At 47.1% G+C, this 18855-nt stretch overlaps 1 protein-coding gene across 1 annotated transcript in view; it reads left to right on the top strand.

Moving 5' to 3' along the window:
- The window catches only part of LOC143640948 (AF4/FMR2 family member 3-like), a 180764-nt gene that overhangs the window by 127448 nt on the left and 34461 nt on the right, over nucleotides 1–18855 (top strand). Inside the window, 3 exon segments of the mRNA XM_077108451.1 lie at nucleotides 6880–7069; nucleotides 13586–13682; nucleotides 13685–14682. Of these exon segments, the coding sequence (XP_076964566.1) occupies nucleotides 6880–7069; nucleotides 13586–13682; nucleotides 13685–14682 (1285 nt within the window).

The following is an 18855-nucleotide window of genomic DNA, read 5'->3' as shown; positions in this document are numbered from 1 at the left end:
ACACCCCAAATCCCAGCTATTTGGGAGACTGAGACAGGTAGAGCACAGATTCAAGGCCAGCCTGGGGAAAATGGTGAGCCCCAAGTCTCAAAACTAATTAATTAAATGTCATACTTATGTTCTGAATACATCAGTAATTACATTAAATATAAAAGGCCTAAATTTGTTAATTAAAAGATATTTTGGCAAAGGAGAGTAACAATTTGTAATCCAACTATATGTTGCCTATATGATCAATTCAAATATAACAATCCAGATAGGTTGAAAGCAAATGGACAGAAAAGGTATACAATAAAAACATTAGTCAGAAGAAAGCATGATGTAACTGGGAGTTGTTGTAGTAAGTGAAATAAGCCTGGTACAGAAAGACAGTGCACAATTTCAACCATAGAATATAAGAAAGTTAATATCATAGAAATTCAGAGTCTAATGATTACCAGAAGCTGGGGGCATAGCAGGAAAGGGAATGGGGAAAGGTTGAACAATGGGTACCAAATTAGAGGTAAAAGGTAAAAGTTCTGGTGTGCTGTTATGCTATAGGATGACCATAGATGAAGACATGTACTAAATGTTTTATTAAAACCATTGGGAAGAATTTTAAATGTAAGGAAATAATAATTGTTTGAGGATACAGTTATGTTCACCCTGATTGGAACATTACACAACAGATACATATGTACCCATCAATATGTACAAGTTAAATTTTTAAAAAATTTAAAAGAAACATCAAAGTAAAAAAATAAAAAAGGAAAGAAAGGAATGACCAAATTAGTATCAGATAAAGTCAATTTAGGAGCAGAGAAAATTGCCAGGGACTGAGCAGGACATTACATATTTCTAAATGACACAAATCCCCCAGGAAACCAGTACCACAAGGTGAGCACACCTCTTCTGTCCCATGCTCTGACTACCATGTCCTCTGCCACAGCAAGGACAACTGACCACAGGCTGAAACCATGAGCCAAAATAAGTCCTTTACCCCTTAAGTTGATTACCTCTGGTATTTTGTCACAGTGACAGAAAGCTGATGCACAAACATTGTAATTTGGGACCTTATCTGGAAAATCAAAATATTTTATAAAACTGAGCTCATTCCCACATGGCAAACTTGATACAAGCATGGAGGAGAAGTGTTAGACACAAAAGGACCCTCCAGTTCAGCAGTGTCCCCGCTGGGCAGCTAAAGATCCACTGTCATTTATCATCATCAAATGTTAAGCATTTATATTTTTGATATCTGGACCCCTCATTCATTTTTGTAACTTGCCTGGCCCCCAGCAGGTGTTCCATTCTTAACCTGTTGTATAGGTGGGAGCTTTCTAAAGTTAGCTGCTGTTTTATGAAATCCTATACATATCCAAGACAACAGAAAAAAAAATACATGTGTGTGCCGCAGTCTGGCTGGGCACAAAATCACGAGCCACTCAAGCAGGAACAAACTTTATTTCCAAAACTCCCCCTAACGCCACGCATGCGGCTTTCTCCCGGGACACCACACCAACAGGACATCCCTCCTCCGGAAATCCCTCCTACCGCACTTCCCCAACCAATGGGAACTCTCTGGGAGTCCCGGAGAGCTCCAAAGTAGCAGGCCGAGGCAGATGGATAGCAGGGGTCTAATATCCAATTGAATGCACATCTTAACATAATCATTATCATCTCAATGGCTTGCTGGCATCACCTTTCAACCAAAAATGCCATGCGTCATTCCTACTCGCTAGGGCTCTTAGCATGTGTGTATATATGAATTCTTTGGGGCCCTTTCATAGTATATCAAAATGTGTTGATTTACACACTATCTTAAGAGTCATGTTATTTCAGTCAACATTTATTGAGAATCTATTTAAACCAAACTCTCTACTACTGGAGATAATATTGCATGGACAGATCAGATGATTCCTCTCCTTCTGGGCTATCCTAACAAAATGAGAAATGTGCTAGAGGAACTCAAAGGGAAAAAATGGGGATTTGGAAACATTTAATAGAATATATTATCATGGGCTCAGGATGTGGCTCAAGTGGTAGTGCGCTCGCCTGGCATACGTGAGGCACTAAGTTCAATCCTCAGCACCACATAAAAAACAAAATAAAATAAAGATTTTTAAAAAAAGAATATGGAAAGATCTCCCATTAAAAAAAAAAAAAGAATATATTATCATTGTTTTGGAGAGCATGTAGGAGGTAACAATAGCCAAAAGAAGAAAGGGAGAAAGGACTTTCTAACACAAAAAATAGCATGTGTGAAGCCCCCCAGTTCTAAAAGAGGTAAGCTGTTAATATCATGGAAAATATATTATGGCCAAGAGTCAGGATGGACTCATGGAAGTGAAGCTAGAGAACTGATTGAAACCAGACCGCGAAGAGCTTCAAAAGCCACGTTTATGGAGAAATTGATCCCGGAGTGACAGCAGAACAAGCAGCACATTGATATAGAACTGAAACCAAAGTTTCTCTGCATCTGACGGCAGATGGGGTCTGCGTAAGTTGCAGGCCTTTCCAGTCAAGAAAGCCTGTGTCAGTGTGAGCAGCCAGTCAAGGCCGGGAATGCCTGCCCGTGTCCGCTCTGAGGGTCACAGCCAACAAAACCTGATTCTCCTCCACTACCATCGAGTAGCATGTTGCAGCTCTCAATGGTGGCCATGCCCTCCAGTGCTGCAGCGGAGCCAAGAACAGACACAGAATCCTGCAGGATGAGAGGGGACCCAGCAGAAGGTTGCCTCTGGGTTGTGCTTGTCTAGGAGTTTATGTAACTATCGGGTCAACACTACTGGTACAGATTGAGACTAATCAGGTTTTCGAAAAGTGCCAACACTAATTGGTCCAACTTTGTGCTGATCAGATCTTAGATAGAATCAATGCTATCGTTAGCCCTCAAGTAATTTTCCTGCCATCTCCATTCAGGTTTGCCCCCACTTGTGTTTTCTTATCACTGATCAGGCTCACCCTGGCTCACCTGGGCCCTAGCTCTGGGCCACAGGCCCGCCCCAGCATGGCAGGATCCACCCAGCGGTAGCCCGCATTCACTGGGCGATCCAGTCCACCCAGGCTGCCACTCTGGGTCAAAGGCTTGGATTCAGGACCAACTATCAGTTTTGCTTTATGGAAGATAATCTATCCACAGAGACCTCCTCAAGCCAACTTTTATCATTTTTACTTCTCTTACTACCATCAAGGTCTTAGATCACCTGGTATCAGTAGAGATGGGGCACTGTGGCCAGGGAGCTGATGATAGTTTGTAAATCAAGCATTTGTTGAGTTCTTCCAGTGAGAAGGAGCTAAATCTTACTCTTCAATGGAGTCTGTGGAACGCAGGTGCTAAGCGGGGCAGCTCGGCCATCCACATGCTGGATTAGGCAGAGAGCGCCTCTCTAAGTCACTCACTTGTCAGTCAAAAGCTTGTGGATACGTATCCAAAGGCCCCACAGTACGCCTGGCAAATGGGCGCACCCTCCCCTGTGAAACCCAGGACTTGTCATTTTGGTTCCAGATCTTTTCTTTTATGGTCTGTAAGAGAAATCCGAGCCCAGGCCAGATTCTGAGAAGAACGCGTTATTGCAGCCAAAGGAAGAAAAATGACAAGCACATGGCAGAGAAGAAAGCTGGACCCGTCTCAAAGGTATACTTCAGCCCTGGCCACTCACAAAGCCAGCAGAGAACAGTCCATGAAATAAAAATGCATAAAGTAAACAAACTGTCCTCCATGGAGCCATGCTTAAATTATAACAGATGAAATTTAGAGTTCATTTAAAAAATATATTCTCTGAAAGGAAAAAAAAAAGTGTTCAAACTGAAAGAGTGTAAGAGGTGCCTTTTTGAAAGGCGAGGGCTCCTCTTTAAAGACTCACTAGCTCCATGGTAGATTTTTTTTGTTATCTTTGTTTTTTCAATCAGTAATCACATGTGACTGTCTATCACGGGACAAGCACCGTGCTAAGCTTTGGTAACACAAAGACTTTTATTCTGTGACCTCGGGGACATTCTCCAATGTCTTCAGAGTCAGTGACACCATGTTCATGCACTTGGTCCAGGAGGTTGGCGGGAAGTATCCTAAAAATCATTCAAAGTGGTGTCCTCGTGTCAACCAGGCTGTGTCATCGTTTCAGGAGACGTTCTGCTCCTTTTTTTTGAAGTATCTCCAGTTTGTAAGCATGACAGCCAGTTGGCAGGCTAGCATTTTCAGTTTGTAATTTTCAACATACAAAGCCTCATTTTAGTTCTAACCTACAGGGATGACCATCCTGGCCTCCTCGTCCTTCTCCTGCCTCACTGCTGCAGCTGCCCCAGCAGAGACCAAGCAGCTGTGTGCACTCAGGGCAACAGCAGGCATGATGCTGTGGCCAGGATGACCAGCTGTCCCCGAGGACCCATGCTAGACCAGCTAGCAGAGGTGCATTTGTGGACATGGAGGTAGAGGGGTGGATCTCATGATCTCTGGATCAGGGTTCTTCCCACACACAGAATCCTACAGCCAGTTTTGATCGAATGTATATTGCTTTTGCACCACAGTAAAGTTGGAAAATCCTTTGTGAAGCACTCATCATAAATCAGGGGCTGACTCTATTCAATCGTGATCCCAGAGACACCGTGAGCCTCTCAACCCTTAGAATCAAAGCATGAGGGAAGATCTAAATTCTTGGCTCATTCCGTTGTTTTAAAAACAAATAATAGCTCTGCCAGTAAAACTGTCATTTTCAGTCAGTTTCCTAATTTAAGGAAGAAAAACAAGGAGTATAAAGCTTTTCTGCCAATCTAACTCAAATGGGAGATTCTGTCTCCCCGGGCTGTTGTGTCTGATTACTAAGGACAGCAACCATTAACGTGGTAGCTGGTTTTATGGATATTCTCCCAGAAATTAAAATGCTGCTTTTCACTAGACACCCATTCGCTCCATGGTGGAAGCCACAAGGAATCCCTGCACATGGCACCCCTGGTGCACACAAAGCCCAGGCACACACACAGCAAGCTTCACAAGTTTTCTTGTTGGGTGAATCTAAGCAGGTAGAACATACATATCAAGGCCATTGAGCATCATTTATAAAAACCAACCCAACGTTCTTTGTTCCTCTTAATGTCCTGGTCTTCGGCAGATGTCATCCCAGAGTATGGCAGGGAGACAAATCGCTTCCTTCCATATTTGTCCCCACCATCCTTTTCACCAGGAAGTCTTTGGGCCATGTGTTATTTTGCTTTTCTTGGTATTTTTATGTTTTCCTCTCAGTGTTTTGTGGGCCTACCAACAAACCATTAATGAGGATCCCAGATGTTCACGTTTGGCCAGAATCCAGTGTTTTGTTTAGTGTCTAATTCCATTGATAGTAGCCATCTCCATTCACTCAGCCAACAGGAAGATAGATTTTTCATTCATATAAAAAAGGAAGAAATGGTGCAATCCCTTGAGTACGAACTACCCCCTTCCCTCCCCTGCCTCAAGATCCTGGATTCCTCCCTCAATATCAGACACAAACAATAGGCTGGTAAAGAAGTCCCTGCTGCTCAGGCAGGTCATGAGACTATGGTCTGATCAAGAATTTGGGAGACCGTGGGTATGGTCTCTGACATTAGTGGAAAGAAATGAAAACTTCCAAGGTTTCCCCTAACCCCGCAGTGCAAAAAGCTGCTTTTGTTATCAGCTTTCCTACGAGATCATTTCTTGTCTGGTGGTTTATATAGAGAAGAAAAGGCTCCAGTGAGGATTGCCCACCTCCCCAGCCCCACAACCAGGATTTATGAGAGTCTGTCCTTGGGCTGAGCATCTGTCAGAGATTTAAGGGATGGGTGAGAAGGGCCCTTTCCGTTCTCCAGGCTGCTTTGCACTTGAAGCTTTAAACCCTCATGAACTGCCCCCCTCCCCCCCCACTACGTCCTGCCCTAAGGATGCAGTGGTCACAGTGGGAAGCAGAAGGCAGATTTTTTTTGCTGACTCAGCATGAAAAAGTGACCCACATTTTCTGGGTTTAGAACTTAACATCGAAAGAACACATTCAGGTGTGGTTCAGTTCCGTTAATAAAAGAAGGTGGAAGATGTTGAATATTATGTAAGTACTGCAATTTTCTTAGATTTGAATGCTCTTTGGGTGGACATGTGCCATTTTAGTTTTTTGCAATTCATTTATTACCATTGGAAGGTGTTGACTGATTTGGTCCTGTTGTCTGTGAGTCGGTAAGGACTTTGGGCAAATTTCATCATGGAGATATACACCTAAGTGTAAGTTTGAAATGCTGTTTCAATGAGCCACTGTGGGGTGGAATTTTAAAGTCTGGGTAGATACAAGTGTGTCCATGCAGGACTTTCTTCTACACTGTGCCAGCCCCCTGCCCACAGCAGTACCCAACTCTGAGGGCAGAAAAAAAAGAGTGAAGCAAGATGTTTAATTCTGACAGTCCCGAAATCTCTGGAACTTTCCAGCAGCAGGCCATGAGAGCTGGGAGCAGAACACTGTGCCCTTGCTTCCAGTCCGAATTCTTGCCGTCTTTCCTCTGGGGAAAAATAAAGCAGTCCTTTTTGCATACTTTTGCAAACGTATTTCCAGCTTTTTGGACTTTCTTGCCCGGAGCTGATCGGATTCAGGGGTGCATTTGGACAGCCGTTCCCAGCACAGCAGCGACGTGCAAACTCCGATGTTATGCCACCTTCCCTTCTGAAGTGGCTACACTTATCACCAGGGTCCAGCCACCGAGGGGCACACTTTCCCTCCTGGGCAATTCCGCGGTCTGGTCTGGAGCAGCCCTCCTGCTGCCCTGGAGGGCAGGTCCCGTGGGCGGCCCCTGCACCGCGCCTCCTGCCCCCTCGGCGGCGGGGTGGCAGCCTGCTGGCGTTTTCCTGTTTGCTCACTTGGCTTTCCTTCCCTTTCCTTCCCTGGGGGCCTGCGGGGCTGGCAGCGCCGTGGTCCAGCAGACCAACTGCAGAACCTCCGTGCCTTCCAGCAAGGGCAGCAGCAGCGGAAGCAGCAGCAGCAGCAGCAGCATCTCCTCCAGCGACTCCGAGAGCAGCTCGGGATCCGACTCGGAGACCGAGAGCAGCTCCAGCGAGGGAGAGGGCGGCAAGCCCCCGCACTTCTCCAGCCCCAAGGTAAGCGGCGCCGCCACCACTCGGGCCACCTCCCTGCCCCGCCCCCAACTGGGCACCCCCGGGAGCCAGCAAGGCCTGGGGCCCCTCATTGTCCCCGCTCCGCCCCCTCCTCCCACTCTCCTAATGATACCGCTTCCTTTGAAGTTCAAAGCATCATCTTCCACTGTCCAAAACTCTCTATTTGACTTCCAGAAATTTCCAAGTATGTTGTAAACATCACCAACAGGAAATAACCTATGGATGGGGGGTCTCCCTCGGGGTCAGCTGAGGCAATAACCAGACAGGAAAGTTCGCCACCTGGGAAGTGGGACCTCCAGTAAATCACAGGGACAGAAAGTTTATGGATCAGGCATGCTCAGAGTCTTACCTTTTTTGCAGTTTGTCACGGATCAGAAGAACAAGGGCTATAAATATTAATAAAACCCTCTTAACTGTGTTTTCTTTGTGAAAATATAAAAAGGGAAAATTAGCATCAACCTACAAATAATAATGAAACCTTTTACAACCATGACCAGTATCTATGGGGAAGATTTAGGTGCCTCGTATAAAAACATTATAAGGTCCTAATAAAAACCATTGCTGTTTCTACTTTAAAGTGCAAAGGGGGGGGGGGAATTAAATAGTAATTCAGAGCCCAGAGATTCTTGGGTGAGGGCCCAGAGAGAAGGTCTCAAGTCTGGGAGCCATGAGTGTAGGTTTTGTTTTCTAAAGAAGGAATAAAAGACAGCTTCTTCCCAAGTGTATAAACAGGTGACATCACTGTGGATTGCGGGTTTGATTTTTTACTGACCACCCTCTGTGTCACTTGAGGGGGGCCAGCTGCTAACGCAAGCCCAGGGCCTTGGGAGGGCAGCAGCCCTCTTGCTGCTTCTGTACCTGTGCCCCCCCCCCAAGGCACTTCCACAGAGGAACGCTTACAGTCCCTCTGGATTCTCTTTTTATCCCTCCACAGTCCCCCTTTCCTCCTCAGCATCTTTCTGCTCTATGACAAAGCTCTCCACTCATCTTCAATAAGCCCTCCTCCAGCATGTGATCCCCTTGATGTGCTTGTTTCTCTATCTGCCCACCTACCCACCCACATAAGGCAAAGGCCCTTAGTGACATTACCCTGTGAGTGCCCCATAGCTTATTTTAACCCTGGCTTTTTAGTCGAGAGACTGACATTATCATTCCTCCCTCACAATTTCATTCATTCACTCACTCTTTGTTTGTTCAACCAATATTTAAAGAGCCATAGACATTGGGCTCGGCTCTGGAATACAGCAGTCATATCAGAAAATGCCCTGTCTTCACAGACCTAACATCCTAACAGGGATCGTTCGAAACAGAAAAAAATATAGTAGTTAAATAGAATCAAGTAGAGGAATGAAGCAGGCTTTATTAAACCTGCTTTGTGCTACAATTGGTTGAGAAATTCCAGAACATCAAATTATAAGAAACTACTCCCAGGGACAGCTCAAAAGCCAGGCGTGAGGACCCTGGATTGGATAATAAGGGGTCTTGTCCGTGAAGTGAAGACCTCCCTGTGGGGGCACTTCTTTGTGACCGCAGGTTGAACACATGAGCGAGTGCTGAGTCTTGTTTACACACTGAGATGTGAATCCCAGAGTTACTGAATCTGCTGAAACCTTGCCAAGAGCAGTACATTTGTGAAGTGCTTTAAGCAGAGTCTTGCTAAAAGTCACTGAGATCATTACGTGGCCTTGACCTCTTGGATGGTGAAAGGTTAACTGCTGCCCTTCTCATGGCAGGTCTCAGAGGCCCTGGTGAAGGAGAGGGAGCAAGTCTTCTAGAAATCTGAGCTCCCCAAGGATGCTTCCTTGCTCCTCGAGGTGCAGGGAATGCAGAAGTGGCAAATGGTGTGTTAGCCACACTAGACGTCATTCCTTCCTACTGGAAAGGGATGTATTTATTGGAGTCCAAGTAAGGTTCTCTTACATCTTTCCCAAGGTTAATACAGACATAGCCCCTGTAGGAGGGAAATAGGTTTGCAGGCTGAAAATCGCTGTCATGGGAAGTAGCAAGATCCTGCTCCTCCTTCCCAGCCCCCCTGCTTCTCTCTGAGGGAGCTGACCCCCATAGCCTCACAAGCATTGAGGCCTGTTTCCTGAACCCCACACATCACTGGGGCTCCTGGTAGCCGTACACCTCACATTCCACTGTGCAGACGGGCTGGTGCTGCCTTGCAGTGAGATGCTCTGGCCCTCCCTTCCCCTCCACACCATCCTGACCCAGGAGTAGAAAGAGGCACTTGTGAGTTTTCAAGGCACCTTGTCCTCCCTCTCAACGTGCCAGAGCTGGGAAACCCCGCTGTGCTCCACTGAATTTCATGCAAACTGTTCTTTATGGACCTGATTGCTGAACAGCACTTCCTGTCATGTGAATCCCTATCACGTAAGGCCTCCTTTGCAGGCTGCCCTGGAAGGGCCACTGTAAACATCTCCATGGCTGCGAATGCCCTCTGCAGGGCCTGACCTGTGCTCAGTCGTTCTCAGCCTCATTTCTTTCCCATGGGTTTTATCTCAGGAGTTTTCCTGGATCACACGCCCTCCCGTGCCAGGAAGAAGCTCACTGGATTGGCACGTTGACACCGGCACATGGGGGTGGGGGATCAAGCTTGGTCAGGTCGTTGTGAGTTCTGGGATAAAGTAAGCCAATCCCATTTCTTTACACCTATGCACTTTAGGGCATCACCCTGCCCTAAAAATTGCTCATGGAAACACAGGTTTTCAATGTGGCTTTTCCCAAATGGACCCAGCATGGCAGCCTTTCTTCATGGAATATAAAAACTAAAAGCATATTTTGGAAGATGCTGCCCCAGATCATTCTTTTTATTTTTTATGGGGAGGGCACCAGGGATTGAACTCAGGGGCACTCACCCACTGAGCCACATCCCAGCCCTATTTTGTATTTTATTAAGAGACAGGGTCTCACTGAGTTGTTTAGTGCCTCCCTTTTGCTGAGGTTGGCTTTGAACTCTTGATCTTCCTGCCTCGGCTTCCCAAGCCCCTGGGATTACAGGTGTGTGCCCCTAGGCCAGGCGCCAGATCATTCTTGAGAATCAATGTGATTGCTGGTTTGTTCAACAAGGCTCTTGCTAATCAGAAGCTGCTAAGGTCTACAGCGGTAGGTGCTAGGAAGGACACAGAGGAGCAGATACGTGGTGGGGAGCTCCTACATAAGTCAGAAAAATAACCAGGGAAGAGAGTTGCGGCTGACCTCTAGCACACCAAGCCAGAAAGCAAATAGAAACATCAGGCAGAAACCCCAGATGGCGCTCAAGAGGTGGACCACAGCCTGCACCCCTGGGTGCACTAATCTGAGGTCCTGGATTTTCCCCTCTGTTTTGCCACTTAACTCTCTGATATTTCACCTTCCTTGGCCACAATCACCTCCTCCCCAGAATGTAGGACATTTCTCTCCTGCCTGATCTGTGAGGTGTTTGTCAGGAACAAATGGTGCATTTTGATTGACAGCTCACTCACTGGGAGCAGTCATATCGATCTCTCTTCCAGGCCTTCCGTGGATACTGCAAGGGGCCTGTCCTGGCCAGAAAGAAGTGTTGGGCTTTGTTAAAGACTCACTCAAGGCATGTACACATGGAACAGATATGAACATCAAAAGCCTGTGCTATTGAGTAGATGGAGGGCAGCAGGCATTGTTTGGAGAGTTAGTGATGTTTGCTCCAAAAATCAGATCTAATGCTATTGTTTTAGGTTGAGGACTGACATTTCTCAAAGGAATGACCCCACACACACCAGAGAATAGTGGGAGAGTTTAGTGAAGCAACCATGCAGAGAATCTGGTCTTTACACCTAGGCAAGTACAAGTTCAGTCTTGGTGAAGCCTGGGAGTTGTGCAGCTTCGGACATGTCACTTAACCTCTCTGACCCTCATCTACAAATTAAGGGAGATACTATTTCTTATCTGTGAAGATTAAATTAGGTAATACGTGTAAAGTGGCAGGCATCTGGTAGGTGCTCCAGCAATGAAAGCTGATCGCAGGATGATATTCTTTGGACGATAGCCAGGGAGGGGAATGTGGCTTTTGTTTGAGAGGCAATAGGAGGTCATCATAGATCCTGGAGAAAGGGAGCGTGATTTAGTGGTGTACTGAAAATGGTACTTCGGACTGATTTGTTTGTCTGTGAAGTGCAGAAAAAATAACCCTCAAACACGTCATGCAGGGGACCCAGGCAAAAAGTATTAAATTCTGCCCTTCCCTCTTCATACTGGCTGTTTCAGCGTGCCTCTCACCCTGTGCTACAGACTCCCATGTGAGCTGTGGAAGGCTTAGAGTAGGAGAGAACAGTGTTCCACTGGGAGGGCAGCACGGGTGCTCTGCCCCACGTATGTGAGCCCTCCCCCCAGTACCTGCCCCCTTCTGCAAGGGTGGCCGCAGCCCACACAGTAGGCCCATTTGTATGGGGAAGCTGAGGCACAGCTTTAAAAGGCATTGACTCCCCAGTGGTCACATAATGGGAAAAATGGGGGTGGGGAGATGAGATTAGAAGCCATGAATTTTTGCCACCCAATTAGCTTCTAGGCCTTCTCTGCTCATCTCAGGGAAGGTGAGGGTGCCCCTGGGCAAAGAAGCCATTGGGCATCACCCTGCCCTGCTTCCTCTGACTCCAGGAGGGCGTCTTCCATTACAGCTTCAGGTGTGCTCTTTAGGGGTCCCTTCTTGCCTTTCTCTAGAGGAGAAGCCAAAACAAAATGAGAACTGAAACATACCAGCTCAGAGGTGCAAAAAAGGGACAGGTTGAGCCCCTCCAGTCTGAAATCTGAAATGCTCCAAAACCCAAAACATTTTGAGAACTGACCTGAGGCCACAGTGGGAAATTCTGATACTTTGTTCCACATACATCATTATTAAAAATATTATATAAAATTATCTTCAGGTTGTGTGCACAAGGTGCTATAAAACATAAATGAATGTTGTGTTTGGGAATGGCTCCATCCCTACATTTATCTCATCATGGGTATGCAAATATTCCCAAACCTGAAATCCAAAATGCATCTGATCCCAAACATTTTGGATGTGGGGAGCTCCCTTGCTCTGGAGCCCCGTTTCTTTGGGAGACATGAGAATAAGCAAAGATGCCCATGTTCCACCCTCGCAGCCCCTACTCTGGCGTCTACTGGACTTTTCTTGCTCCTTCAAGTCACTGGACACCCTGTGCTGGTTTTGCCTGAAATGTAATCAGTCTCATATGTTAGGAGCAAGATATCCACAGTCCCTGCCACCACTTTGGTTGGCCAATCTCTACAATGTGTGGCCAGTTCCTCCTGGTCCCATGCCCTTCTGGCCCATCAGAGGCTTCCCATGTTCCTGAGCAGGACCTCCCCAATTCTTCCAGGCTCAGCTAGGACCCTGTTGTCTCACCCCTGTCAGATTTGTGACCACACCCAGACCCTCAAGTGCTGTTCTTAATACAGACCTCATTGTTGAAAACAGCTGATTTTCATAAATCAAAGGAATTTTTTGAAATTTATCATGTTAAGAGCAAATATTTCTCCTACAATGGATTCTAACTCTAGACTTTACCTGATCAAATTTAAAATATAAAACTAGAGGAGGGTATATCTCAGTGGTAGAGTGCTTGCCAAGCATGCATGAGGCCCTGAGTTCAATCCCCAGTCCTGGCAGAGTGGGGAGAATATTGAGCAATAACTTCTTGTTCTAGAATGGTATCTCTGCTCACCCTTAAACAACAGATGCAGCAGACTCAGGGGTGAGGAGGCCATATGGAAGGAAAAATACTTCACCTTGACCCTCAAAACATGTTCCCTATTTCATCTCTAGTCATCAACTGAAAATACTCTGGCTGAAGTTCTACCCTTCTCGGTATATCTGTTTTCTACTAATAGTCTTCATATTATTTGGAATCAGCATTTACTCCATTAAGATCTTGGTTCTTAACCCCTTTTAACATGTCTCTGGAACAGGAGAGTTCTCTTCTGCTAAATGAGCCACCTTCCCAAAGTTAATGCTTCTACAGCTAAATAACTATGCCCTTGATTTCCCTTTTACAAAAATTACATGCTAACTCTTTGGGCTCCTATATAGGTACCTTGATTTTTCCCAAGGTTTGGTCTCACTAGAAATGGGTGCTTTAATGCCTACAGTCTCTGAATTATTATTCCCCACTTAAGTTTCAAGGAATCTAAAATATACATGTGTGTGTAGGTATTCTTTTTTAAATGCTTGGAAGTGATTGAAATGGTTTCCATCAAGGCACAGTGCTAGCCCCCTATTTTTTCAAGTAGACTCCAATGGACTCTACTTAATTGCTTAGGACCAGCAAGAGCAGCACCACCGTCCAAGCACCCTGAGGGCCCAAGGGCTGCCGCATCCGTTTGCTGGCAGCCCGCTCATTTTTTGCCTATGCACCCAGAGGAGTACAGTCAAGGTTAAAAAAAAAAAAAAAAAAAAAAAAAAAAAAACCAGCCCGGCCCTTTTTAAGGGAAGCTGTAATAAAAGGTGTTTTGTTTGTCGCGGGTTTTCTCTTTCAGGCTGAACCGGCATCCTCTAACAAGTGGCAGCTGGACAAATGGCTCAACAAAGTTAATCCCCACAAGCCTCCTATTCTGATCCAAAATGAAAACCACGGGCCGAGAGCAATCAATACTACGCCCCGGTGAAAGATGAAGTGCAGGACTGCGGGAAGCTTCCCGACGTCTGCCAAACCAGCCTGCGGGAGAAGGAACTCAAGAGTGCCTGCAAGGAGGAGCAGAGGCCGAGGACCGCCAACAAGGCCCCGGGCAGCAAAGGGGTGAAGCAGAAGTCCACGCCCGCGGCCGTGGCCGTGGCCGTGAGCGCCGCCGCCCCGCCGCCCGCGGTGCCCGGCGCCCCCGCGGAGAGCGCCCCCGCGCTGGCCCGGAGGTCGGCGGGCAAGAAGCCCACCAGGCGCACCGAGAGGACCTCGGCCGGGGACGGCGCCAACTGCCACCGGCCCGAGGAGCCCGCGGCGGCGGACGCGCTGGGGGCCAGCGTGGTGGTGCCCCCGGAGCCCGCCAAAAGCAGGCCCTGCGGCAACAGCAGAACGAGCCACCGCAAGGAGCTGCGCTCCTCGGTGACCTGCGAGAAGCGGTGCACGCGGGGTCTGAGCTGGATCTTCCCCAAATCCAAGGAATTTATCGAGACCGAGTCGTCATCTTCCTCGTCCTCCTCGGACTCGGACCTGGAGTCGGAGCAGGAGGAGTACCCTCTGTCCAAAGGCCAGGCCGTGGCCGCCGCCTCCTCTGGGAGTGACCAGAGACTCAAGGAGGCTGCCAGCAGCGTCAGCAGCGGCAGTGGCCCCCGCGCGGCCGTGGGCTCCATCAACGCCAGGACCACCAGTGACATCGCCAAGGAGCTGGAGGAGCATTTCTACACCCTGGTCCCCTTCGGCAGGAACGAACTTCTCTCCCCCTTGAAGGACAGTGATGAGGTCAGGTCACTCTGGGTCAAAATTGACCTGACCCTCCTGTCCAGGATCCCAGAACACCTGCCCCAGGAGCCCGGAGTCTTGAGCGCTCCTGCAGCCAAGGACTCGGAAAGCGCTCCGCCCAGCCACGCTCTGGACACGCCCACCGAGAAGACTTTGCCAAAATCCAAGAGGAAACGCAAGGTAGTCCTGGGAGAAAGGGGTGTCTGGGAGGGAGGGGACTTTAATTTGTGGGCCAGGGGTAGAGCACAGGTGGGCTGCTGGCTGGGATTGTAGGTGGCAGCAGGAGTTTTCGTGTCCTTAACGAACAATTATATAGTACTTTATGCCAAATGTGTTAAGTACTTTACATCTATAATCCCAGTTAAATCCTAGGACTGTCCAAGGCGGCAAGTACTGTTACTGTTCCCATTTTATAGCTGTAGATAATTAAGCCCTGTCCCAACGCCTGTGGCAGTGGTGATACACAGGTACTAGTGTCTGCAGACAGACCCAAGCTGGGCACGTGTGAAAGTTGAAAGTGTGGTGAACCCCATTCTTCCCTGGGAGGGATGGGATGAGTTGGTGGTGGATCACTCATCTACCTAAGAAGCCGGTATCCTTGGGAAGTTTAAGCCTGACTGGGGTGTGGGATGAGTACTGAAGTCCAAGTCCTCAGAGCAGCCTGTAGCATCAATCAGGGAGGGCTACCTGGTGGAGAGGGGCTGGGAGGGCTCTGAGAGGGAGTTAGAATAATCAGAGGTGGGGGGATGTAGTGGCACCAGGAGAGATGAACAGGTGAGGCATTGTGGGAGGGAGAAGGACAGCTCAAGTACAGGGGCTGGAGCTGCCCCAGCAACAGATACCAGATGCTCAGGGAATACCTCATCATAACGTAAAACCAATTCCCAGGATTTTTTGCCCTTCCTATTTCTGTATCTTCAAAAGTAATTTAAACCACAGTGAACAACAAAATAGGTAAAGATTGTAAATATTCATAGACAGTTCCAAATTTGGGACAGAGTTGTTACCAGCAATAATTAACATGCATTTATGTTCCCAAAAGGGATGCTGTTAAAGCACTTCGTACCATTTAATCATTTAGTCCTTTCAACTATATGAGGCAAATATCATTGTTGTACCCATTTTACAGGTGAGGAAACGGAGGTTATGAAAGCCTAAAGTGATTTTACTTGAGGTTATGTGGGTCAAAGGGACAGAGCCAGGAATGAACCCAGGCAGTGTCTGGTGCCAGAGTCTCAAAATAAGAAGTCAGTCTGAGGTTTGTGTATATTTTTGTTTCCAGAGGGCAGTCTAGTCTGTCAATAGAAAAAGAAGACTGAACACATGGGTTTTATAGCTGTTTCCAGTCCCTGATTAAGAGGGTCTAGAGAGTAAGGTTATTGCCTTTTCCTGGCCAGGATAAAGGTGTTCCTCACTTTTGAAGTTGTATGGAAAAAGGAGACAGTCTCCTTATTATAATCATTTCCATGACCTGCACAGGACACCCATCAGCAGGAAAATTTATCACAAAGTGCTGAAGAATGTGTATCTTCATATAGTTACATTAAATAACAGCCCTATGAAGCAGAATTGAACCCCTTGCAGCAAAGTTCATGAAAAGAAATATCTTCAAAGGTAGCTACTTACCTTTGCTAAAACCAAAGACCGTTTTATCAAGAGATTCCAGCATAGTTTCCATTCACCTTCAGAGCCCACATGGTGGATCCCCCTTTGCTCTGAGAGTGCTCACATGTAGTGGGAAGTATGTGGATGTGGACACCAGGCTGACCTGACCTCAGATCCCATCTTTGACTTTTTCCTCCTCCAGTGCCAGCTCCATGGACCCTGCAGCAGTAAAGCAGCCACACAGGCTCCCATGGAGTTGAATGTTGTGGCCGCCATCTTGAAATTCTTCATTTTGTCTTTGAATTTGGGTCTTGTTAGTGATGGATTGTGTGTGGAGGTCCCTCTGCCTACCTATCACTTCAGGAAAAGTTTTGTCTGATCTTCAGCCTTCTAGAACCTCCATCCTGTACAGTCTTCTCCTCCTCCTGGTCTCAGGCCAGGGACCATCCAGCCCCCCTGCCCCAGATAGTGCTCAGGTGTAGTCACAGCAAGGATCAAGATTAGGGTCTCCATCTTGCTGAGCCTCAGTGGAGGAAGTGAGGTGATCCACAAGGAAGCTTGCACGCCCTGGGGTGGCCCATTTACTATGGGTCCGTATTAGGGGTGGTTGGTGCCTAACTGGGCTTTGCCATCCATGTCAGCCCAGAAGATAGGTGCCAGAGTGGCATTGGTGGGCCACATGCAGGTGCCTATCCCAGGGCAGCCCCAGCCCTTGAAAGTCTCCATTTACCCCCAGGGCCCCCAGGTTATCCCCAAATGCAAAGGAGCACAGCAGGAAGTCACAAATAAATACCACCATGGCAGGTCAAGGTGGGAGACTGAAATGTTTTCTACTTGATACTTGATGAGGTCATTTGTCGGGTAGGGAAATTTCTGGGGATTGAGCTCAGGGACCCTTAACCACTGAGCCACACCCCCAGCCATTTTTCATTTTTACTTTTATTTTTATCTTGCTAAGCTGCTTAGGGTCTCACCAAGTTGCTGAGGCTGGCTTTGAACTTGCGATCCTCCTGCCTCAGCCTCCCAAGCTGCTGGGACTACAAGCGTGCGCCACCCAGCATGAAGTCACTCTTCCTGCTTTTCAGCCCAGCATTTTCATTTTGCACTAGACCTCAGAAATTCTGTGGTTAGCCCTAGCCTCCTGGGTGACCTCAACCAGCTGACCTTCTCTTCTCCAAACTTCATTCTCTTCACTATAAAATGGTGTCAGGGTCGCACAACACATTCAAACCATACAATTTCGTTAGCTCATTTCTTCCCTGCTCCTGTTTCCCATTTTTCCCTAGGCACCCTGCCTCCTTTATTGCTTTTTGGCAATTTTTTGTTGAATAAATTCAATTTATTTTTGTTGAATAAATTGATTCAACAAAAAATTCAAAAAAAATTTTTGTTGAATCAATTGATTAATCACCTAGGAATCAGTGTGGATGTTACCTCTGAACTCGATGGATAAATGGGTAGGCTGATGGAAATAAATATATAAGGAATATGCAGAAGTAGATATTGATAAACCTCTGAATAGATAATAAATCTAACCCTGTAGACATACATAAGCATACAGAGAGAAGTGCAGAAAGATGTACATATAAAGTCCATAATGGTCTGTATTTAAATAGCTGTGGTATCAGTGACTTTTTTTATTTTAACTTGCAAAATTTTATTTACCACTAAGCCTGACACCAGCTTTACTCACAAAACCTAATGAGTCTTCAGTAAGCAATGACACAGGAGAAGTGAAAGGACGTTTTTGTAGCATTCTTTACTCAACATCTTGGGGTGTGAAGATCCCAGTCAATCCTGGGTGTTGAGAGGAACCCATAGACCTGTCTGTCAAAGGTGCTGGATCTCCCCTGGAACTGAGGACCACGGACTCAGCTTTGGTTTGGGTCCTCCATGGGGCCACTGTTACAGTGTGAGGATCTGAGGTACCCATGGCAGAGGCCGTGCCACACTGTCCCAGCTAGAGAGAAAAGGTCAGGGGTGCTCTCTCAGGGGCTGACACTTGTCTCCTAGAAAACACCACAGGAAGCCCTGAAGATCCCACCCTGCCGGGCTCCTGCTGACCCCCGGAAGGACTCCTCTCATAGACTGCCTTGCTATTGCACCCTGACACACGTCACGCAGTCCAAGTCCCTAGTGTGAAAAGGTACTTTAAGATGTTACCGGCTGGGAATTGTGAACTAGAAGTAAGGCATCTTGGCTTGCCGTCCACAGAAGGTGCGGCTTTCAAGGTGAAAAGGTGCAGGCCAGCCACCACCCTTACCCCAGTAAGCCCCGGGAATATGCATTTTTTGCACCTTATCCTGATGCCTTGAGAGGCCAGGATGGGTGATGCTCAGGCTACAGTGTGGGTTCAGAATAGGTTTGCTAGGGGGGGCTGGGGCTGTAGCTCAGTGGCAGAGCGCTTGCCTCACATGTGTGAAACGCTGGGTTCGATCCTCAGTACCACATTAAAATAAATCAATAAATAAAGCTATTGTTTCCGTTGACAACTAGAAAATATTTTTTAAAAAAAGAATAAGTTTGCTTGGGAAAAATAAATCCTGAGAAAGTTGCAACACTAAAAATGTCCCCTCTCAAATTTTGATCATGCCCTTCCTCTCAATAAGCTGTCAATACTGAACCCATACAGGTTTCCTGAGCTGTTCAAGCTCAGCCACTAGTACTCAGGTTCTCTCTGAGAGACACCCCCACCCCCAACCCTGAGGCCTTGCTCTTTGGAAGTAAGTGTCTTGGAGCACGCACCAC

This window comes from Callospermophilus lateralis, unplaced genomic scaffold (assembly GCF_048772815.1).
Source record: "Callospermophilus lateralis isolate mCalLat2 unplaced genomic scaffold, mCalLat2.hap1 Scaffold_79, whole genome shotgun sequence".
Taxonomy (NCBI): domain Eukaryota; kingdom Metazoa; phylum Chordata; class Mammalia; order Rodentia; family Sciuridae; genus Callospermophilus; species Callospermophilus lateralis.
The sequence above is the reverse complement of the archived record's forward strand: the minus strand, read 5'-3'. Positions and strand labels throughout refer to the sequence as shown.